Source organism: Neophocaena asiaeorientalis, unplaced genomic scaffold (genome assembly GCF_003031525.2).
Source record: "Neophocaena asiaeorientalis asiaeorientalis breed wild unplaced genomic scaffold, Neophocaena_asiaeorientalis_V1.1 scaffold46, whole genome shotgun sequence".
Classification (NCBI taxonomy): Eukaryota; Metazoa; Chordata; class Mammalia; order Artiodactyla; family Phocoenidae; genus Neophocaena; species Neophocaena asiaeorientalis.
In genome coordinates, this window is record NW_020175393.1 from 168,627 (window position 1) to 186,907 (window position 18,281).

The following is an 18,281-nucleotide window of genomic DNA, read 5'->3' on the forward strand; positions in this document are numbered from 1 at the left end:
TAATTTCAGACATTGCACTCACACCTACAATAATTCTTTTCTTTTTGTGTGTTGAAATCATTTGTTGAAATTCTCTATCTTTTCATTCATATTTTAAAAAAACTTTTACAATGGTTATTACATCTATTGCTTCTATTGATAGTTTTTTCCCTTGGTTATTGGTCACATTTTTCTGCTACACGTCTCAAAATGTTTAAATGCATGCTGGATACTTTGCCATAATAATTACAGTTGTCCCTTGGTATCGGTGGGGGATTGGTTCCAGGGGACCCCTCTCTCACTGCACCAAAATCCACAGATGCTCAAGTCTGCCAACTAAAAACTGACACCTGACATCTGCCTCTACAAGGATAAAGTCATTAGCCACTTCAGTCTCTGAGCTTCAACACACCTGAAAGGAGCTCAGGGTGGAGATCAGGAATGAGGCACACTGTGCTCTGGGAAAAACTGGCAGAACAGGCCTTTAGATAATTAGATATTTTCAGAAGAAGATTTTATGAGTCCAAATTCTTGCATCTTCTCATATATAGAAAAGCACTAAAATCCTGAACGGCGACATCTGCTTCTTGTGACTAGCAGTAACCTTCATGAAACTAGCAGCAACCTTCTGCAAAAATGTGTGCTTGATTACATGTATTCCCCTGTCACTAAAATCATATATATATACAGACCTCTTCCCTATCTCTTCTGAGCAGTTCTTCAGAGCTATCTGAGATGCTGTCTCCTGAGCTATAGTCCCTATTTTGCCCCAAATAAAACTTAACTCATAACCCTCACATTGTGCAATTTTTTTAGTTGACAAGTCCCTTATTTAAAATGGCATAATATTTGCATGTAACCTACACACATCCTCTCGTATGCTTTAAACCATCTCCGGGTTACTTATAATACCTAATGCAATGTAAACGTTATGTAAATAGTTGCAAATGCAATGTAAGTGATATGTAAATAGTTGCCCGTGTACAGCAAATACAAGTTTTGCCTTTTGGAAATTTCTGGAATTTTAAAAATATTTTTGATCCACAGTTGGTTGAATCTGTGGATGCAGAACCCTCAGATATGGAGGGCGGACTACATAGAGATTGACACTGAGATTATTTTCCAAAGAAGGTTAGTCTTTTCTTCTCCTAGAGAGATATGGTAAGGGACTAATCCCCTCAATTTAGTAAAGAACTGAGTAGGATCAGGGCTAGAGAAGAGTTTTGGTTAAACTTAATTGCACCTGGTTTCAAATATTTCAGGGCTGTACCTACCATGTGTGTGTTTCAGGCTCTTTTCAGGCTTCTCCTACCCCGGGTTTGGCAATGCTGTAGATGATTTCACTCTGCCGTCCCCCCACCCTTAACTACTCACATTATTCTGCATTCAGAAATATTCCAGGAGGCTCAAATAATATATTCTCTTTCACATATCATAAATGTTAACTATTGAACACTAATTTTATTGACTATCTCAAGCTATTTTAATAAGGAAAATGATATGTAAGAAAGCTCAGTTCAAATACAAAGAAACATCATTCTACTCAAAAGCATAACACCTCCATATGTCAACAAGACAAATACGAGTGGTGACCACATACTTGGGTGATTGATTTTTGTGAGTGCCTTGTGGAGAAATCTAATTAACAAGAGCCACTTGAGTGAGCACATGCCCTAATATTTAGTGTTTTATAAGTTATAATATGCCCTGTAATGCATACATTCAAGTTCAAATTCTATGATGAATATCATTACCTAAACTTTATTTCTAGGGGAAAAAAGGTATATAATATAAGGACCTGGGATAATTTTCTTTATTGTAATCAACTGAATATTTGAGATAATATATTCCAATCTTCTTCAAACTTTCTTACATATAACTTCTATTATTTTTTTAGACTAGATATTAGTTTTTTCTCAGTAAAGAATCATGTGTATGCTATAGTTGGCAAAACCAAAACTATATATATATATATTTGATACTAACATTACAAAAGCATCACCCATAGCAAAAATAATGTAAGAATACAAAGTTGATTGACACATATGTGAGAACTCTAATCATTTCTTTAATTTTAATATAGGTGATAATAGAGCAAAAGTTATTCTGTTGATTCTCATTTTGAAAAATAATACTGATTCATCTGTTACAATTTGAGATAAGAGGAGTTGTAAAATGTTACTATAATATAAATGATTATAATGGATTTTCTGTTGGAGAAAATACCAGTATTACAAATTATATTACAGTGACTTAGGATATGACTAAATTATACAAAGCTGGGAATACAGATGATTCTAAAATACTCACTTCACAGTAGAAATTTAATTGAAAAGCATTACATACCCAAAATTTTTCTTTCCGCCCCTTTGCTCCTCTCAGTGTGCCCCATCTAAAAATAACAATAAAAAACATGGTTTAAAATGTTTGAGTTGCATCTTGATAAAATTCAAATTATTATCAGAATTATATCTTTTCTTTTCTCTTTGCCTCACTGTGTTTTATTATGGAACTGTCATCATTGCCTACAGAAATGTGCATGTATCATTTTCGTTTTAACCAAAACTTCATTGACTTCTTCAGAATATACTCATCTATGTCCAAATGGCTTGAAATCAAACTCTTTGACCAAAGGATATAAGTCTTAGGGCAGCGGGGATGCAGGGGTTTTGAAGTACTTAAAGATGCCTCCCCTCTTCATATCTCACCTTCTGAAACTCTGCTAAAAATCTCCAAGACTACTGATAAAAAACATAATGTAAATTAAGATAACTGTTGTAGAAAAGAGCATTTATGTAAAAATATTCATATGCATATATTATTCTAGAAAATGGCTGTATGCCTAATGTGGCATTTCTATATATACATGTACATATGGAAATCAAATACTATATTCTCAGTACTGAGCCATTCTCAATGTAGCAGATAACAGTTCATAAAATATACAGGCCTACAATACCTCATTTCTTTTCTCTTGACTAAACCCAGTGACATAGATGTTACTAACATGTTCTATTTACTAACGAAATATCAAGACCTGTCCAAGATCACAGAATGTTGTTGAGCCAGCATTCCAAATTTCATGTTCTTAACATGCCATATTGACTCTCTTGTAAATATACAGTCCCCAACTACAGTGTGTCCTGAATGACATCAGTTTTATGTGGAGAAAGTATACTGATCACCACTTTCATGCACTTTGCTGGATTATGAGAAAATAATCCTGCCCACTTCAATTCATTCCTAATACCCCAAATCTCAACATCAGAGTGGTATGCCATTGTATAAAAGAATATTCTGGAAGAGGTACAAATTTGTTGTTCAAATATTTTCAACATATTCATTTGCCAGAAAGCTGTTTTTCATAGGGTATAAAATAGAATGATGGCACCACAGCATAGAAGTATTGCTTAAAGATGACAGGTTTATTGTAAGGATCTTGGGGCATTCAAGAGAGTATGCAATAATGCATTTGGATCCTTTGGTATGAGAGTGAGGGAAGAAAAAAGTGATTTGGGAAATAGGAAAACACTAAAGAACAATTTTTCTTTAGTTTATACCTGATGGAGACTAGGACTGGTAATTGCACAGATTGCCATGTCTTTTTTAGTTATCTATGCACAGAGCAGTGGACTGAAACACTTTAGGGTTTCAAATATTCTAGCCGCTTTAACATGTAAGTTCAAACTGGTTCAGTTTTCAAAATCATTTTGCAGTTTTGTAATTGTACCTACCTCCTTGTAACTTTTCTAAAAAAGCTATCACCATTGAAAAAATTTACCAGTCATACTATGTGCCCCCAAATCTTCTAAGGTCATTATGTACTTCAAGCAGTGACCATATCTGAAACCTTGAGTTGCTCATTTTTTACTCATGCCTTTTATGACAATTTCAGGAAGCCTGTACCACTCAAGCAAACTTCCTTTCAGGCAGTCTGAACACTAGTTACTTTAGCTATTTACATGAAATACAAAATATCAATACAAGACTAAATCAGAAAAATTTAAGGAATCGTATAACTCCAAAACAATACAGGCAGGAGAGGATCCCCATATCTGAGATCCCACCAGACATGGTGAGAAGTTGAGACCCGTCTTGCTTGAGGCACTAAGGAGCCTCATAAGAAAGAACTCCCAATCAAGAAAGAGGTATTCAGAAATGACAAGCTCAATCCAGTAATTAAGCCCTCATCAAAAGCAAGGAAGAGCCATTGAGAGTATGATTTGTTCCCAGCCACTCAGATACATTCAAACTTAGCTCCACACTGAACTCAGCTAAGTTTGGGGTTGGGGGAGAAGCAAGTCAGACTTGTTATTAAAATCTGATAGAGTTATTTCACTAAAAACTGTATATTCCATAAAACACTTTAATGATAATCAAATAGAGGGTAATACTAAAAGTGGATAAAGGTTTCTTTCCCACTTTGTAAGATATTTCTAACTTCCTGGGCTCCACTGCATTGAGAATGGTGCATGGGAAGACAAAGTAGTATAACAGAAGGAATTGGAAGACATACAGGCAAAATACACTATGAAGTAAGTATTGCATTTATTATTAAGTCCATTTTAGATACTACTAGGCACTTTCAGAAATATTGAGACATTGTTTTGGGGCATGAAGATCCACAAGTGCATATAGGGTTAAGATTTACCAAAATGATGACTACACATAATTCCATTAACAGCAGATCAAAGACTAACTACAGTGGACCCTTGAACAATATGGGTTTGAATTGTGCAGGTCCACTTGTACAGGGGTTTCTTTAACTAAATACATATTACAGTACTATAGGGTCTGCAGTTGGTTGAATCCGTGGATGAGGACTATAGAGTTAAAAAAGTTACATGCAGGATTCCAAATGTGTGGGTCAGTGGCCTTAACCCTAGCATTGTTCAAGGGTCAATTGTAATTCTAAGGAAACATTTCCTCACAAAGGAGGAGAGGCACTTCAGAATGTAGTTGTATAATTTTTCTTATTGTAGTATTATCAAATAAGTTAAAAGTGGACTAAACTACTTTATTTTGGAGATATCTAGGAAACACGAACTATCACTTTTGTTCAAACGGCCATATTTTTCATATGTTCCTATATATTTTGTTATGATTATCTAAATAATATTTTTAATGATATAATAGCATTACTATCTTGCAAATCTATCAGCTCTTTGGAGTTGCTATAAATTTCTTTTCAGGAAGTACTGCTGTTTATTATAGCCTTAAGATGCATTATTTTGAGCACCATTTTTAACCCAGGGAGAATGCCAGCATTAAAATTATTATAAACATTCTCAAAATGGACAGAAAAAGTTATTCAAGGCTTCAAATAAAGGTGAGGGAGGAAAAGGAAAATAAGTCTGCTGAAGCTGATAGTTTTAGGGGCTTGGATGCTTGTGAAAAAAATTATAAACAAAGGATGTGGACCTTTATGCAAAATTCAGTTGGAAAGAAAATACCACAGCTCATCACAGAAGCTAATGTTCAGTTCCCCTATGTTACAACCTCTGTGTCAAATGACAAGCAAGTTTCATCCATCAGAGGGTCTAATGTTTGCACTGCGACCTTCAGCTATCTTTTGTTTCCTCTATCTTCAGTAGACTGTTCCTCAGATGGTAATCAAATATCCCATAAAGTCGCAAAGGAGTGTTGTAGAAAAATAGGTGAGTGGGTTATTTTCTAAATACCCCAGGTTCTGAACAACTGGGAAAAATCACTTGACCACAGGTAATTTTTCATTGGCTTAAGAGTGAATTCATGTAATTAAAACCTTTATCCAAACAAAGATAAATGTTAACTAGTACAAAACAAGAAGACTACTATTATTCATTTACAGAGAGAGTCCCTCTATTTTTGACCTAAGAAGGGCATTTTTCCCATATATATACTTTCCTGAATTGTGGTATTGATTGTACCAATAGGTTGAAAATTTTAGAAATATGTATATATTTTCACAAATATCTTCTTGTCAGGCAGTGGGTGTCTTTGAGGACATGAGGATTTTCATTACAGTCATACTTGCTCTAAGCCTATGTACACACTTCTTTCCTTCCATTACACCTCTTCATTTAGGACTATTCAAAAACATTTGTTTAGACGAACCAGAACCTTAGCCGTCTTCTGCCGAGATTGTTTCCTTAAACTTGTTCATCTAAAACAACTGTACAGGGACTCCCTGGTGGCACAGTCGTTAAGAATCCATCAGCCAATGCAGGGGACATGGGTTTGATCCCTGGTTCCAGGAAGATCCCACATGCTGCAGAGCAACTAAGCCCATGTGTCACAACTACTGAGCCTGTGCTCTAGAACTTGTGCTCTGCAAAAGAGAAGCCACCGCAACAAAGAGTAGACCCTGCTCGCCACAACTAGAGAGAGCCCACGCACAGCAACAAAGACCCAACACAGCCAAAAATAAATAAATAAATTAATTAATAAAAAAAAGCACTACTGTACTACAAGTTCACCAGCTGGAGAGACCTTAAGAGCAGCTGTTCTTGCCCACTACTGTACTACAGGTTCACCAGCTGGAGAGACCTTAAGAGCAGCTGTTCTTGCCTTGAGGGATTCAATTGCCTATGAACTTATACTATTCTTTTCATTTTTTCTACCTCATTAAATTAAATCATTTCCACTATTTGTTAAGACACATTAATGTTCCTTTTCCTTACAATTTAGTGACTCCTGGGGAAATGCTGGTATTGGAAAACTCCAGGCAGCTCGCAGCTCATTGCCATATTACCTGATGATGCCTGAGGAGCGATGGTTCCTACACTGAGTCTATTGCTACATCTCTCACTTCAAGCACATGATCACCTAAGCTCTTCCTTCTGGATTATTCTTATATGCTCATTTTTAGGTAGTTCTGGAAACACTACTCTTTTGCATAATATTAAACGTTTTTCTTGGAGATACCATAAATTCTGCAAAGTAAACTTTAAAGAATGATGTAAGATTTTGTATGGCTAAGGTCCTTTGAAAAGGATGTTGTTCTTTTCAGACAACGGTGCTAAACAATACTAGACCTCTTAAAACCCTATTTTAAGCTCTGCCTAGATAGTAAAACAATTGGAACTGAATAAGTACTTTGTATAAGACTTTAAATGATATTTATTTTTCTCTTCCTTGGTTTTGTTTGATTTTGCCATTGAGGTCAATTTATACAATGTGGTCGTATTAGAAATGGTAAATAAGAGAAAAGTGAATATACAATTTTCTTAAAGTAACATTGATATTCCTATAAGTATCCCTTTTAATAATGAAAGTACAGCATCTCTTGTGTACTTCACCCATTTATTTCTGCCTTTATTCAGCAAACTACTCTTTAGTACAAAGAAAATGTATCTTCTACCTTCAAGAAGCTGATAATCTAATGGGAATGATGTTGGGAAGTAAAAACACAAACAAGTATAAAAATAATTTGAATTCTATAATTGCTACCTTTATAAAAGCATGTTTCACAATTTTTCTATGAGTTACAGGTGAGGAAATTAACTGTGGAGAGCAAAGACAACTGCCTTCACAGAGTGGAGTAGAAATTCTTCAGGTGGAAATGGGAGTGTAGAATTGTAGGTACAGTAAGTGCAAAGTCACAAGAGAGCCATGAAAACCTCATCTCAGCCTATTCTTAAAGCAGCACTTGGTTCAGTGTGACTGGAGAACAGAGGTGGGAGTGGCTGGAAATAAATTTAGAAAAGGAGATTTGGCTCAGCCCGTAAAGAGCACTCAAGGTTACCGAGCTTGGCATTTATAAAGTGATGGTAAAGAGTCATCCACATATGGGACGTGACATGATCCAGATAGTTTTTCACAGAGACAACTCTGGTGTTAGCATAGGGATAGATTCCAAGGGGGAGGAGATTGAAAGATTAAGATGAATATTTTCATTAAAGCAAGACATAATGAAATGCTGAATAAGAATGTAAATTCTCTCAATCAAATGTTGATTCTTTTAACAGTTGTGTCTCCAACATCTGGGATAGTGACTATCACACAGGAAACCCTCCATAGATATTTTTTGAGCAAGTACACTGGCAGTGGGAATGAAAAGGAAGGCACAGATTTGAGAGCTATTTTGGAGATAAAACAGAGGAATTTATTGGCTAATTTATTTTGACTGAAAGGAAGAAGAAGGAGTCAAGGTTAACTGCAGGATTTCAAGGTTGAATGAGTAGGGAGGTACATCAAATGCGGCAAATCTTGGGGTACACTTCACACTATAGAGAGATGTGTTCCTGATGACCAGGTTGATTGATCATCGCCAAGACTAATTACAGAGTTGCTTCATCTTCTTTTGAGTGGTTCTGCATATAAACCTTTAAATTCATGGATTTTCAGGGTTTCTGACAGGTAAACCACTGAAGGAACCAAGGAAAGCTGATAATTAGAAATAATTGTGAAAGAGACTTTCTGCAGAGTGAGGAATTCTTCTGTGACAAGAACAATTATTTCTAACTCACATGTCAGGATCATATTTGCTTAGGAATCAACTTCTTTAAAGCAGATCTCACCTCCAGCTAAGAATTCGGAGTTACAAGAAGAAAAAAAATTACTTTATATTGATGGTAGACATATTACACTGTAGCCCAATCATCTAGATCAAAATGTTGCAATGCTTCTGGTGATCTGTTACTTCTGGGGTCACAGCATGTACCCAATAGACTGACAAGAGGAATTCAAACTCATGTTTTCTGGGCAGACCAATTCCGTATTAGTGAATATAGATCCAGACAGATAAAAGGCAAAGTTTCTAAACGGTGGACATGTAAAGAAACTTGATGCAGTACAGACAACTAGAACAGGAAATTTTGGAGGAAAACAGGGAACAGATACATAAGAGAGACTGATATGAAACTCCAACCCTTCTTATTAAGGAAATGAAAGTCAGATAGGATACAAGTATAAAGAAACCACCAGATGAGTTTCAAGTCAATAACAGTGATATGACTACTCTGGATATAGGACTTTACTTCTAAAGGTGAGACAGCACATAGATGATTAGGTCCCTTTAACACAAAGATTTGAAAGATAACTGCAGTAATAATGAAGCAGAGATACACAGGCTTTTTTTGTCTTATGAATGTTCTAGCAGAGATACTTAGTAACTTTATTCAAAAAAATACTCAGGCTTGGTGAGCGTGGCAGTGTTGAATATGACGAGAGCCATCACAAAGTGCTAATTAATGCTAGATCAGAGATGAATGAAAATAGACAGCATGGGAAAGCAAAATAAAATGAGGGTCTTACCCATTCCCCTTCACTTTCTACTGAAACGAAATGTACATTAAGCCAGGGTGCACTGAATTTAAGACTGGGTACTTTTATTGATGCATTCTGCCAAGGAGCTACAAACTTTATCATTGATTGAAGAAGTAGATGGAGATTTCTGAAAGATAATTATTTTGTATGAAAATGTCAGAGAAGATTGTGTGTACTGTGCGCTCCTCACTTATTAATCATCCAAACAACACTGTTTATTGAACTGCTGACATATTGCTTACACTACCCTCTCTTAATATTTCAGGAAGCAAAAAGATTGCTGAGTATACTGTCACATTTAATTTGACCTATAAAAAGGATTATGGAGGAAATTGATGACAAGGTTGTACCCAGTTTATGCTCTGGTCAGAATGATCTGCTGTGAAACTGGGAGAAGTATCCCAGAATATGTGTTAAGATGTCCACACCATGTGAAATATACTGGAGAGAGATTGCAGAACCAAAACTGTCCATCATCGTCAATGACAAAGAACTAGGGTAATATCTAATGATGACACACCATGAGGGAAAACTTCAGCCCTTTGATGTTAGGAATAGAAATGGCTTTCTATTTCCTTATAAAATCTTAGCACTGAAAGGAGACTTCAGGGGTTGGAGTATATGACTCACAGGCTAAATCTGGCCCACAGCCTGTTTGTTTGTTTTTTAGTTATTTTTTTTTAATTGAAGTATAGTTGATTTACAATGCTGTGTTAGTTTCAGATGTACAGCAAAGTGACTCAGTTATGGAACAGTCAAGCTCATTCTTCTATAAATTATCTATATCTACAAATGACAGAGTTGAATAGTCAAGACCATACAGTTCCCCAAATTAATCTGACTCTAATCCAATTTCTTTGCTTCATAGATAAGGCAACTAAAGCCCCAAGAGGTTAAGTAACAGTTCAAAATTTTATGGTAAGTGACTAAATTGTCACTAGTATCTAAGGAGCAACCTATAACATTAGTGACAAAAAGTAGGACCAGGAGAAGATAGAAATGGATGGAGTCATTTCCAGCTGTGAAGAGGAAGGGCATGATCAGCCTTGACTAATTTGCAGAAGATACCAAGAAGAAAGGGGCACACCTGAGAGAAGAGAAAGAGATAATGCCAGGGTTTACCTTTTGTGTCTTCATACAGGAGGTTTGGAAGGGGAAGGATTGTAGGCAACCATAGAGAGATAAAGCTGGTGATGGTGAACAAGATGGACTAAAATGAAAAAGTGTGGGGCAGGCAGAACAGCTTGGTCATGATAACAATATTCCAATCAGGGTTGCATTCATCACATCCAACCAACTCATTTATATCCAAAAATGTAATGACCCTAATGATTAGAATCATGAGGATGGAAAAGAATAATATTTGTTACATTTATTTTGAGGATCAAAGTAAATCAAATTTGTCACTTAGTATCACAAATAGTACTCATTCATCATCTGTGAAATTCATTTTTTCTGCAACCTTTCCCCTTTTAGGGTAACATAGACTTGGCCCTACCTTCTCTTTGGTCATATTGAAGGAGTCCGTCATATCCTACATGTTTCTGTTCAAAGGAGACATTATAAATCACCATAGCAACACACGCCTTTTAAGAAAATCTCCCAGTTCATTCACTCATCAGAATTGTCCTGTAGATTATGTTTTCTGGAGCGTAAGATAAAATCCCGATCCTAGATTCCAACATGGTAAGCTTGTATTATATACTTTCTAAAAATGTGCTGTGATTATCCTGAAAGTGCTCTCTCTTTCAAGGGACAACCAATCCACATTTCTTCCTGACAAAAGAAGTCAGAAGCCACTCTACTTCCTATTCCCGATATCCCCCCAACACCACCACACATCAGGAAATTCACAAGCATAACCTTTAACTAACCTCCATTGTGAATTCTATCATATTTGAAATTTTAAGGACAACACCTACCACAGAAGGTATTCGCTTTTAAAACAGAATCACCAAAAGTAATGTATTAATTGCAGAACCAAAACTGTCCATCATCGTCAACGACAAAGAACTAGGGTAATATCTAATGATGACACACCATGAGGGAAAACTTCAGCCCTTTGATGTTAGGAATAGAAATGGCTTTCTATTTCCTTATAAAATCTTAGCACTGAAAGGAGACTTCAGGGGTTGGAGTATATGACTCACAGGCTAAATCTGGCCCACAGCCTGTTTGTTTGTTTTTTAGTTATTTTTTTTTAATTGAAGTATAGTTGATTTACAATGCTGTGTTAGTTTCAGATGTACAGCAAAGTGACTCAGTTATGGAACAGTCAAGCTCATTCTTCTATAAATTATCTATATCTACAAATGACAGAGTTGAATAGTCAAGACCATACAGTTCCCCAAATTAATCTGACTCTAATCCAATTTCTTTGCTTCATAGATAAGGCAACTAAAGCCCCAAGAGGTTAAGTAACAGTTCAAAATTATATGGTAAGTGACTAAATTGTCACTAGTATCTAAGGAGCAACCTATAACATTAGTGACAAAAAGTAGGACCAGGAGAAGATAGAAATGGATGGAGTCATTTCCAGCTGTGAAGAGGAAGGGCATGATCAGCCTTGACTAATTTGCAGAAGATACCAAGAAGAAAGGGGCACACCTGAGAGAAGAGAAAGAGATAATGCCAGGGTTTACCTTTTGTGTCTTCATACAGGAGGTTTGGAAGGGGAAGGATTGTAGGCAACCATAGAGAGATAAAGCTGGTGATGGTGAACAAGATGGACTAAAATGAAAAAGTGTGGGGCAGGCAGAACAGCTTGGTCATGATAACAATATTCCAATCAGGGTTGCATTCATCACATCCAACCAACTCATTTATATCCAAAAATGTAATGACCCTAATGATTAGAATCATGAGGATGGAAAAGAATAATATTTGTTACATTTATTTTGAGGATCAAAGTAAATCAAATTTGTCACTTAGTATCACAAATAGTACTCATTCATCATCTGTGAAATTCATTTTTTCTGCAACCTTTCCCCTTTTAGGGTAACATAGACTTGGCCCTACCTTCTCTTTGGTCATATTGAAGGAGTCCGTCATATCCTACATGTTTCTGTTCAAAGGAGACATTATAAATCACCATAGCAACACACGCCTTTTAAGAAAATCTCCCAGTTCATTCACTCATCAGAATTGTCCTGTAGATTATGTTTTCTGGAGCGTAAGATAAAATCCCGATCCTAGATTCCAACATGGTAAGCTTGTATTATATACTTTCTAAAAATGTGCTGTGATTATCCTGAAAGTGCTCTCTCTTTCAAGGGACAACCAATCCACATTTCTTCCTGACAAAAGAAGTCAGAAGCCACTCTACTTCCTATTCCCGATATCCCCCCAACACCACCACACATCAGGAAATTCACAAGCATAACCTTTAACTAACCTCCATTGTGAATTCTATCATATTTGAAATTTTAAGGACAACACCTACCACAGAAGGTATTCGCTTTTAAAACAGAATCACCAAAAGTAATGTATTAAGCTGAATTTCGAAGATAACCCTGTACCAGGGACTAATAACGCTCCATCACACAGGCCCCCCAAATCTTAAGTATCTACAGACATTAAAACTCATCTTAGCAAGAAAGTAAAGTATACTTTCCCAATAACTGGAAGCCATAATTTTTTATATTATTATTAATAACAGTAAATATTTACTGAATGCTTCCATACATCAAGCATACAAGTACTGTGTATGCATGATCCCATTTATTCCGCACAAGCATCATTTTATCCCCAGGTTATAAAAAGTTAAACACATCTCAGTAAATGGCAGCAAGAGATTTTTAATATAGATTGTCTGACTTCAACACACATACTCGTAACACTGTGCTGTGTCCCAGGGGTCTACTAAACAAGATTAGTATTGAAGCAGCTTGAGCTTAGCATCGATTCTGCAACTAGACAGCATGGGAATCTCTGGAAAAATCTCTATCACTATACCCTCTTCTTTTACATTAGGTTATTGGGTAGATAAAATCCAGGTCCTTTACAGATCTTAGATGGATAAGATATTTTAAGTTTGAAAAGTAGTATATTCTTTAATCAATTTATTAAATTATCCTTTTAATACTTCTTTTATTTTTAATAGTATTTACTACTAACATACCTCAACCTGGTAATGAAAGTGAAATAAAATAACAGTTTAGCAGTCAAATAGCTTCATATTTAGAAGTTGCATTTAATAAAGATATAGAAATCTTAGGATATAGGGAAGAGAAAAAAAGTTTTATAAAAATGAAATCCTTGAAAAATAGCATTTCTCTAAAGAAAAATAAGTGCAGTATACTTAATAATAGTCTTTAAAAAGTAAGAAAGTTTATGTTATCTTCTTTATAAATAAAACATTCAAGTTCCAATTAAGTTGCCCTGAGTTTGTTTGTTTTAATCTCATTAGGAAAATAACTAGATAAACATTGAAAAAATGAGAGCAATGCAGCAATGTGAATACCATGTAATATTAAAATAAAGTGGTAGAAATTGAATGATAGACAGTGTGTATTTTGAACAGGGCACCTCAGAATCAAACCTTAATAAATTTATGTAAGAATTTAATAAGCTATAAAAAATGCATTTCAAAGAGTAAGGAAGGAACGGATTATTCATTATGTGGTCTTGATGCTTTTAGCTCAGAGTCTGGAGGAAAAAATTAGATCATCACCACACATCATCACCCAAATATCTTCCAGGTAGATCTTTGACTTAATTACTTTAGAAATAGAACTTTAAAAATTTAGAATAAAAGTTAAAGTATTGCCCAGGTCAAAATCATTAAAAATAAATTTATGAGGCCAACAATAAACTGGGGTTTAGTCTTAAAAATGAAGACTCTGTTAGAAAAGCAAATAAAGAGGAAGAATAATAAGTTCACAGTAGAGGAAATGCAAAGGCTTAATTAACATCCTAGTAACCTTTACTCCAGGGTCATTTCCTACTCTAGTCCTGACTTGTACGTTCTCTAATGCACCTGCATGCTCTTAGGTGAGGTTCCCCTCCTCTATGCTCTCTAACACTTTGATTCCATCTGTGCAAAACCAATGCACTTACATTATATGGGTTTTTTGTTTGTTTGTTTGTTTTAATTCTTGTAGATCAGTCAAGATGGCAGAGGAGAGAGACCCTGAGCTCACCTCCTCTCACATTGTATATTTACAGGGCTGTTCTCACTACTAGATCAAAAACTCTTCCAGGCCAGGCCAGTGTATGAACATGGTTTCCCAGAGCTCAGGTCTGCCACGATGTGTCAGGGGAAGAAAGATTACTTTTCCTTTTTGAATGTTATTCAGTATGTGCTACTTTCTTTATAGCAGAAACTGTACAGTGGATCTAGTCTATTGAGATCCCATTTCTATTCTTTGGTGACAGTTTCTGCTCTCAAATTTACCCACATCTCAAAGTAGAATGACCCAGAACTAGGAGACTGAACTGAACTGAACATCACAGGATAGGAGGTAGAGAAATGCCACCTGGACACTTGGACCTTTCACTGTAAGCCAAACAATGTCGTTGTGAAGGCATATAAATTCATACAGAGATGATGGAGGACAGGGGGCGAGGGCAAACCCAGAGATGCTGAAGCAGTCAGACCAGGTGAGGCCCCAGGACAGGTTAGTAAATTATCATTAATAGCAGAATACCCCAAGACTGGGCTACCACTTAGTCTCAGTTTTCACTAGATTCCTCCTCACTCTACACTCAACCTATTTACCCTTTCCAATTCCTTAAGTAGGTAATATTCTCTCTCACTGTGAGACTGTCCATTTGCTGCTCACTTTTCCTGGGACATGCTCTTCTCTTGCCATGTGCCTTTAATAATTCCTACCTGCTTTACTCACCTCCACAGCAGGTGCTACCTCTTCCCACAAGTCTTCTCTGGCCCCAGAATTGGAGTTATGTGCCTTTCTATATGACTCACACCCTCACTACTCAATTTAAATTCCTATCCTATTTCCATCTCCACGCTTAAGACATTGTGCATCAGCACTGCTTGTTCCCCTCTGTCCCGCTCTGTCTCCTTCTCTGCCTCCCCCCCCACCTTTCTATCTCTCTCTCCCACTTGCTTGAAAACAGGAGCAGGATATCTTTGCTATTGGTATTCTTAATGTCTAGCACACTACATGATTGACACATATTACATACTGAAAAAAAAGTTTCTAATTGAAAAATTAGGCAAAGGTCTTTATGTGCAGATTAAAGATGTGTGGTCAAAGCAAGTGAGAATAGAATTTTTAAATAGGAAAAAGGGGATATATCTATTTTTACCCTAAGGACACTTTTACTAAAAGAAAAAATATAGCAGTTTCTTGAGAAAACCTAGGTGATAAATAAACATTGAGTGAATCTTGACACTGGACCTTCCTTGTTCCTATATATACGTGTGTGTGTGTATCTATATATATAATATTTATATAGAAATGTAGTATGGTTAAAAGAGTTATTTTGAAGTCAGAAGAACTTTAAAAGTTTTCTAAAACACTCTGTCTCTTATTTCTAGTAAAATGGAATACTAATTCCCACCTTATAAGGTTTTTTGAACAGGAGGATTGTGTGACAGTACTACTTCAGTGATTATGGATATAGTTGGTACCAAATGCATTAATTAATTGATTCAATCTTGTAAAGCAGTAATTCTTAGAATTTCCCAATGAAGATTCTCTAAAAACTGAACACAATCACAGAGGGCTTGGGAAATGTAGATCAAGTCAGCTCTCCACAAACTCAAATTTGTGTCTCTGTTTTTTTTTTTCTCTTTAAAATTTATGCAAATTTGGAATTCTGCTCCAAACTATAGCTCTATTTGTTCTCATGTTATAATGTCACTGCCAAATCTTTTATACTTCCCAGCCGCATTTGCAGCTGGGTAGAGGCATGTGAATGAGTTTTAGCCAAATGAATGTGAATGGACTTGTAAGTGCCATTTCTGAGTCAAGGCTTTAAAAGAAGTGAATTTAAGAAGCCCTGCTCATCCTCTTCTTCATTTTCCAGAGGCAGAATAAAATCAAAACATGTGACCCTAAGAGATGGCAGAGCAACAAGGTAGAAAGAGCTTGGAGTCCCTGAAACCATATGGAAGAAAGCGACCCCAAATCTAGGATCGCCCATGTTGAACTAGTATATGAATAAGAAATAAACTTTAAGATATTTGAATTATTAAATATTTTGAGTTTACTTATTTTAGCAGCTAGTGTTATTCAAGCCAGTGCACCCCAAGATCCAAATTAAATGTTTTTGCATTGTCTATACTAATTATCACATATTTATTTTCATTTTCTAAATAAGTGTAGTTGAAAGGTTTATTCTACTGTCTTGGACTTCACCATGCATTAAAAACCTCTAATTAAAACTTCTGCTTAGAACTTATCAATTTGCCAAGGGTTAAACATAACATAGCATGAAATTTCAGGCTTACCACTAGTGGTTATTCAGAAAAGAAGAAGGAAAAAAAGATGAATGGGGGAAAACAAGGGGTGGCCCCAATAAAGCTATGTTAAATAATTTATAATCTCACTAAAAAATGATTTACGCTCCTGGAGTCCTTGCTGTTTATATGTTTAGACAATATGGGGAAAATATATGAGAAATTTAAATCTGAAGCATTATTTTTTAAATTGTTATTGAAATATAGTTGATTTGCAATGTTGTATTAGTACAGTAAAGTGATTCAGTTACACACACATATATATAAATATATAAATTCTTTTTTTACGTTATTCAAACCAAATTTAATAAGTAGAAAAACCGTAATGTGAAACTTATTCTTTTTTGTTTAGCATTCTTTCACTATAATACATGAAGAACAAAGGCAAACAAGAGAAATCAAAAACCTACAAGCAAACAAAATCAGAGAATATTTATGAAAAAAAGTACAATATTCACAGTTGTAAGTCATTTTCCTGATTTTATGCTACTTATTAGTAACTAAGAAGAGCTATGATTGATTTTGTATCAGTTTTTGACAAACTATGAGCCTAGAGTGGCACTTATTTTTGTAAATAAAGTTTTATTGGGACTTGGCCACATCTAATTCATTTACTTATTATCTGTAGCTTCTCTGGAGTTCTAATGACAGAGTTTATTTGCAGGAGGAATTTATGCCTTGCCAAGCCTAAAATATTTTTAAAAAATTTTATTGGCATATTGATTTACCTTGTTCTGTTAGTTTCAGGTGTACAGCAAAGTGAATCAGTTATACATATACATATATCCACTCTTCTTTTTTTTTTAGATTCTTTTCCCACATAGGCCATTACAGAGAATGCTGTACATATACAGCAGGTTCTTATTATTTATCTATTTTATATATGGTAGTGTTTATATGTCAGTCCCAATCTCCCAATTTATCCCTTCCTCCCATCCCCTGGTAACCATAAGTTTGTTTTCTGCATTCATAACTCTACTTCTATTTTGTAAATAAATTCATTTGTACCCTTTTATTAGATTCCACATATAAGCGATATCATATGATATTTGTCTGTGTCTGACTTACTTCACTCAGTATGGCGATGTCTAGGTTCATTTGTTGCTGCAGATGGCATTATTTTGTTCTTTTTTATGGCTAATATTCCTTTGTATATATGTACCACATCATCTTTATCCATTCCTCTGTTGATGGCCACTTATATATTTTTTTTTAATTCTCTTCCATCATAGGTTATTACAAGACAAAGCATTATTTTTATAGTCTCTGGGGGCAACTATCTTTAAATGGATAGATAGATAGATGATAGATACATAGATACATACATACATAGATGATAGATAGACCGGTATCAAACATTTAGGATCTAAAAGCAGACAATGAATATTACAAGATAATTAGGCACTAACATATAAAATTATGACTTAGTCACTCTCTACCACTGTATTCATAATCTTTAAAATATTACCTCATTATTACATGATTACTTTTCTCTCATAAACAATAAAAAGATTAAAAATCTAAAAAGTAAGAAAAATAAGTTAGACAATCATAAAAATCACAGCGATTAGAATCACCATGGTCTCTAGTCCAATGATTTTTCTATTTTCTTTGAATCCATCAA

General features: G+C 35.3%; 1 protein-coding gene across 1 annotated transcript in view; it reads right to left on the reverse strand.

Moving 5' to 3' along the window:
• Positions 1–18,281, reverse strand: part of TINAG (tubulointerstitial nephritis antigen) — a 91,469-nt gene that overhangs the window by 12,019 nt on the left and 61,169 nt on the right. The window contains exon 10 of the mRNA XM_024766341.1: positions 2,326–2,371. Coding sequence (XP_024622109.1) covers positions 2,326–2,371 — 46 coding nt within the window. The remainder of the gene's footprint in view (positions 1–2,325; positions 2,372–18,281) is intronic.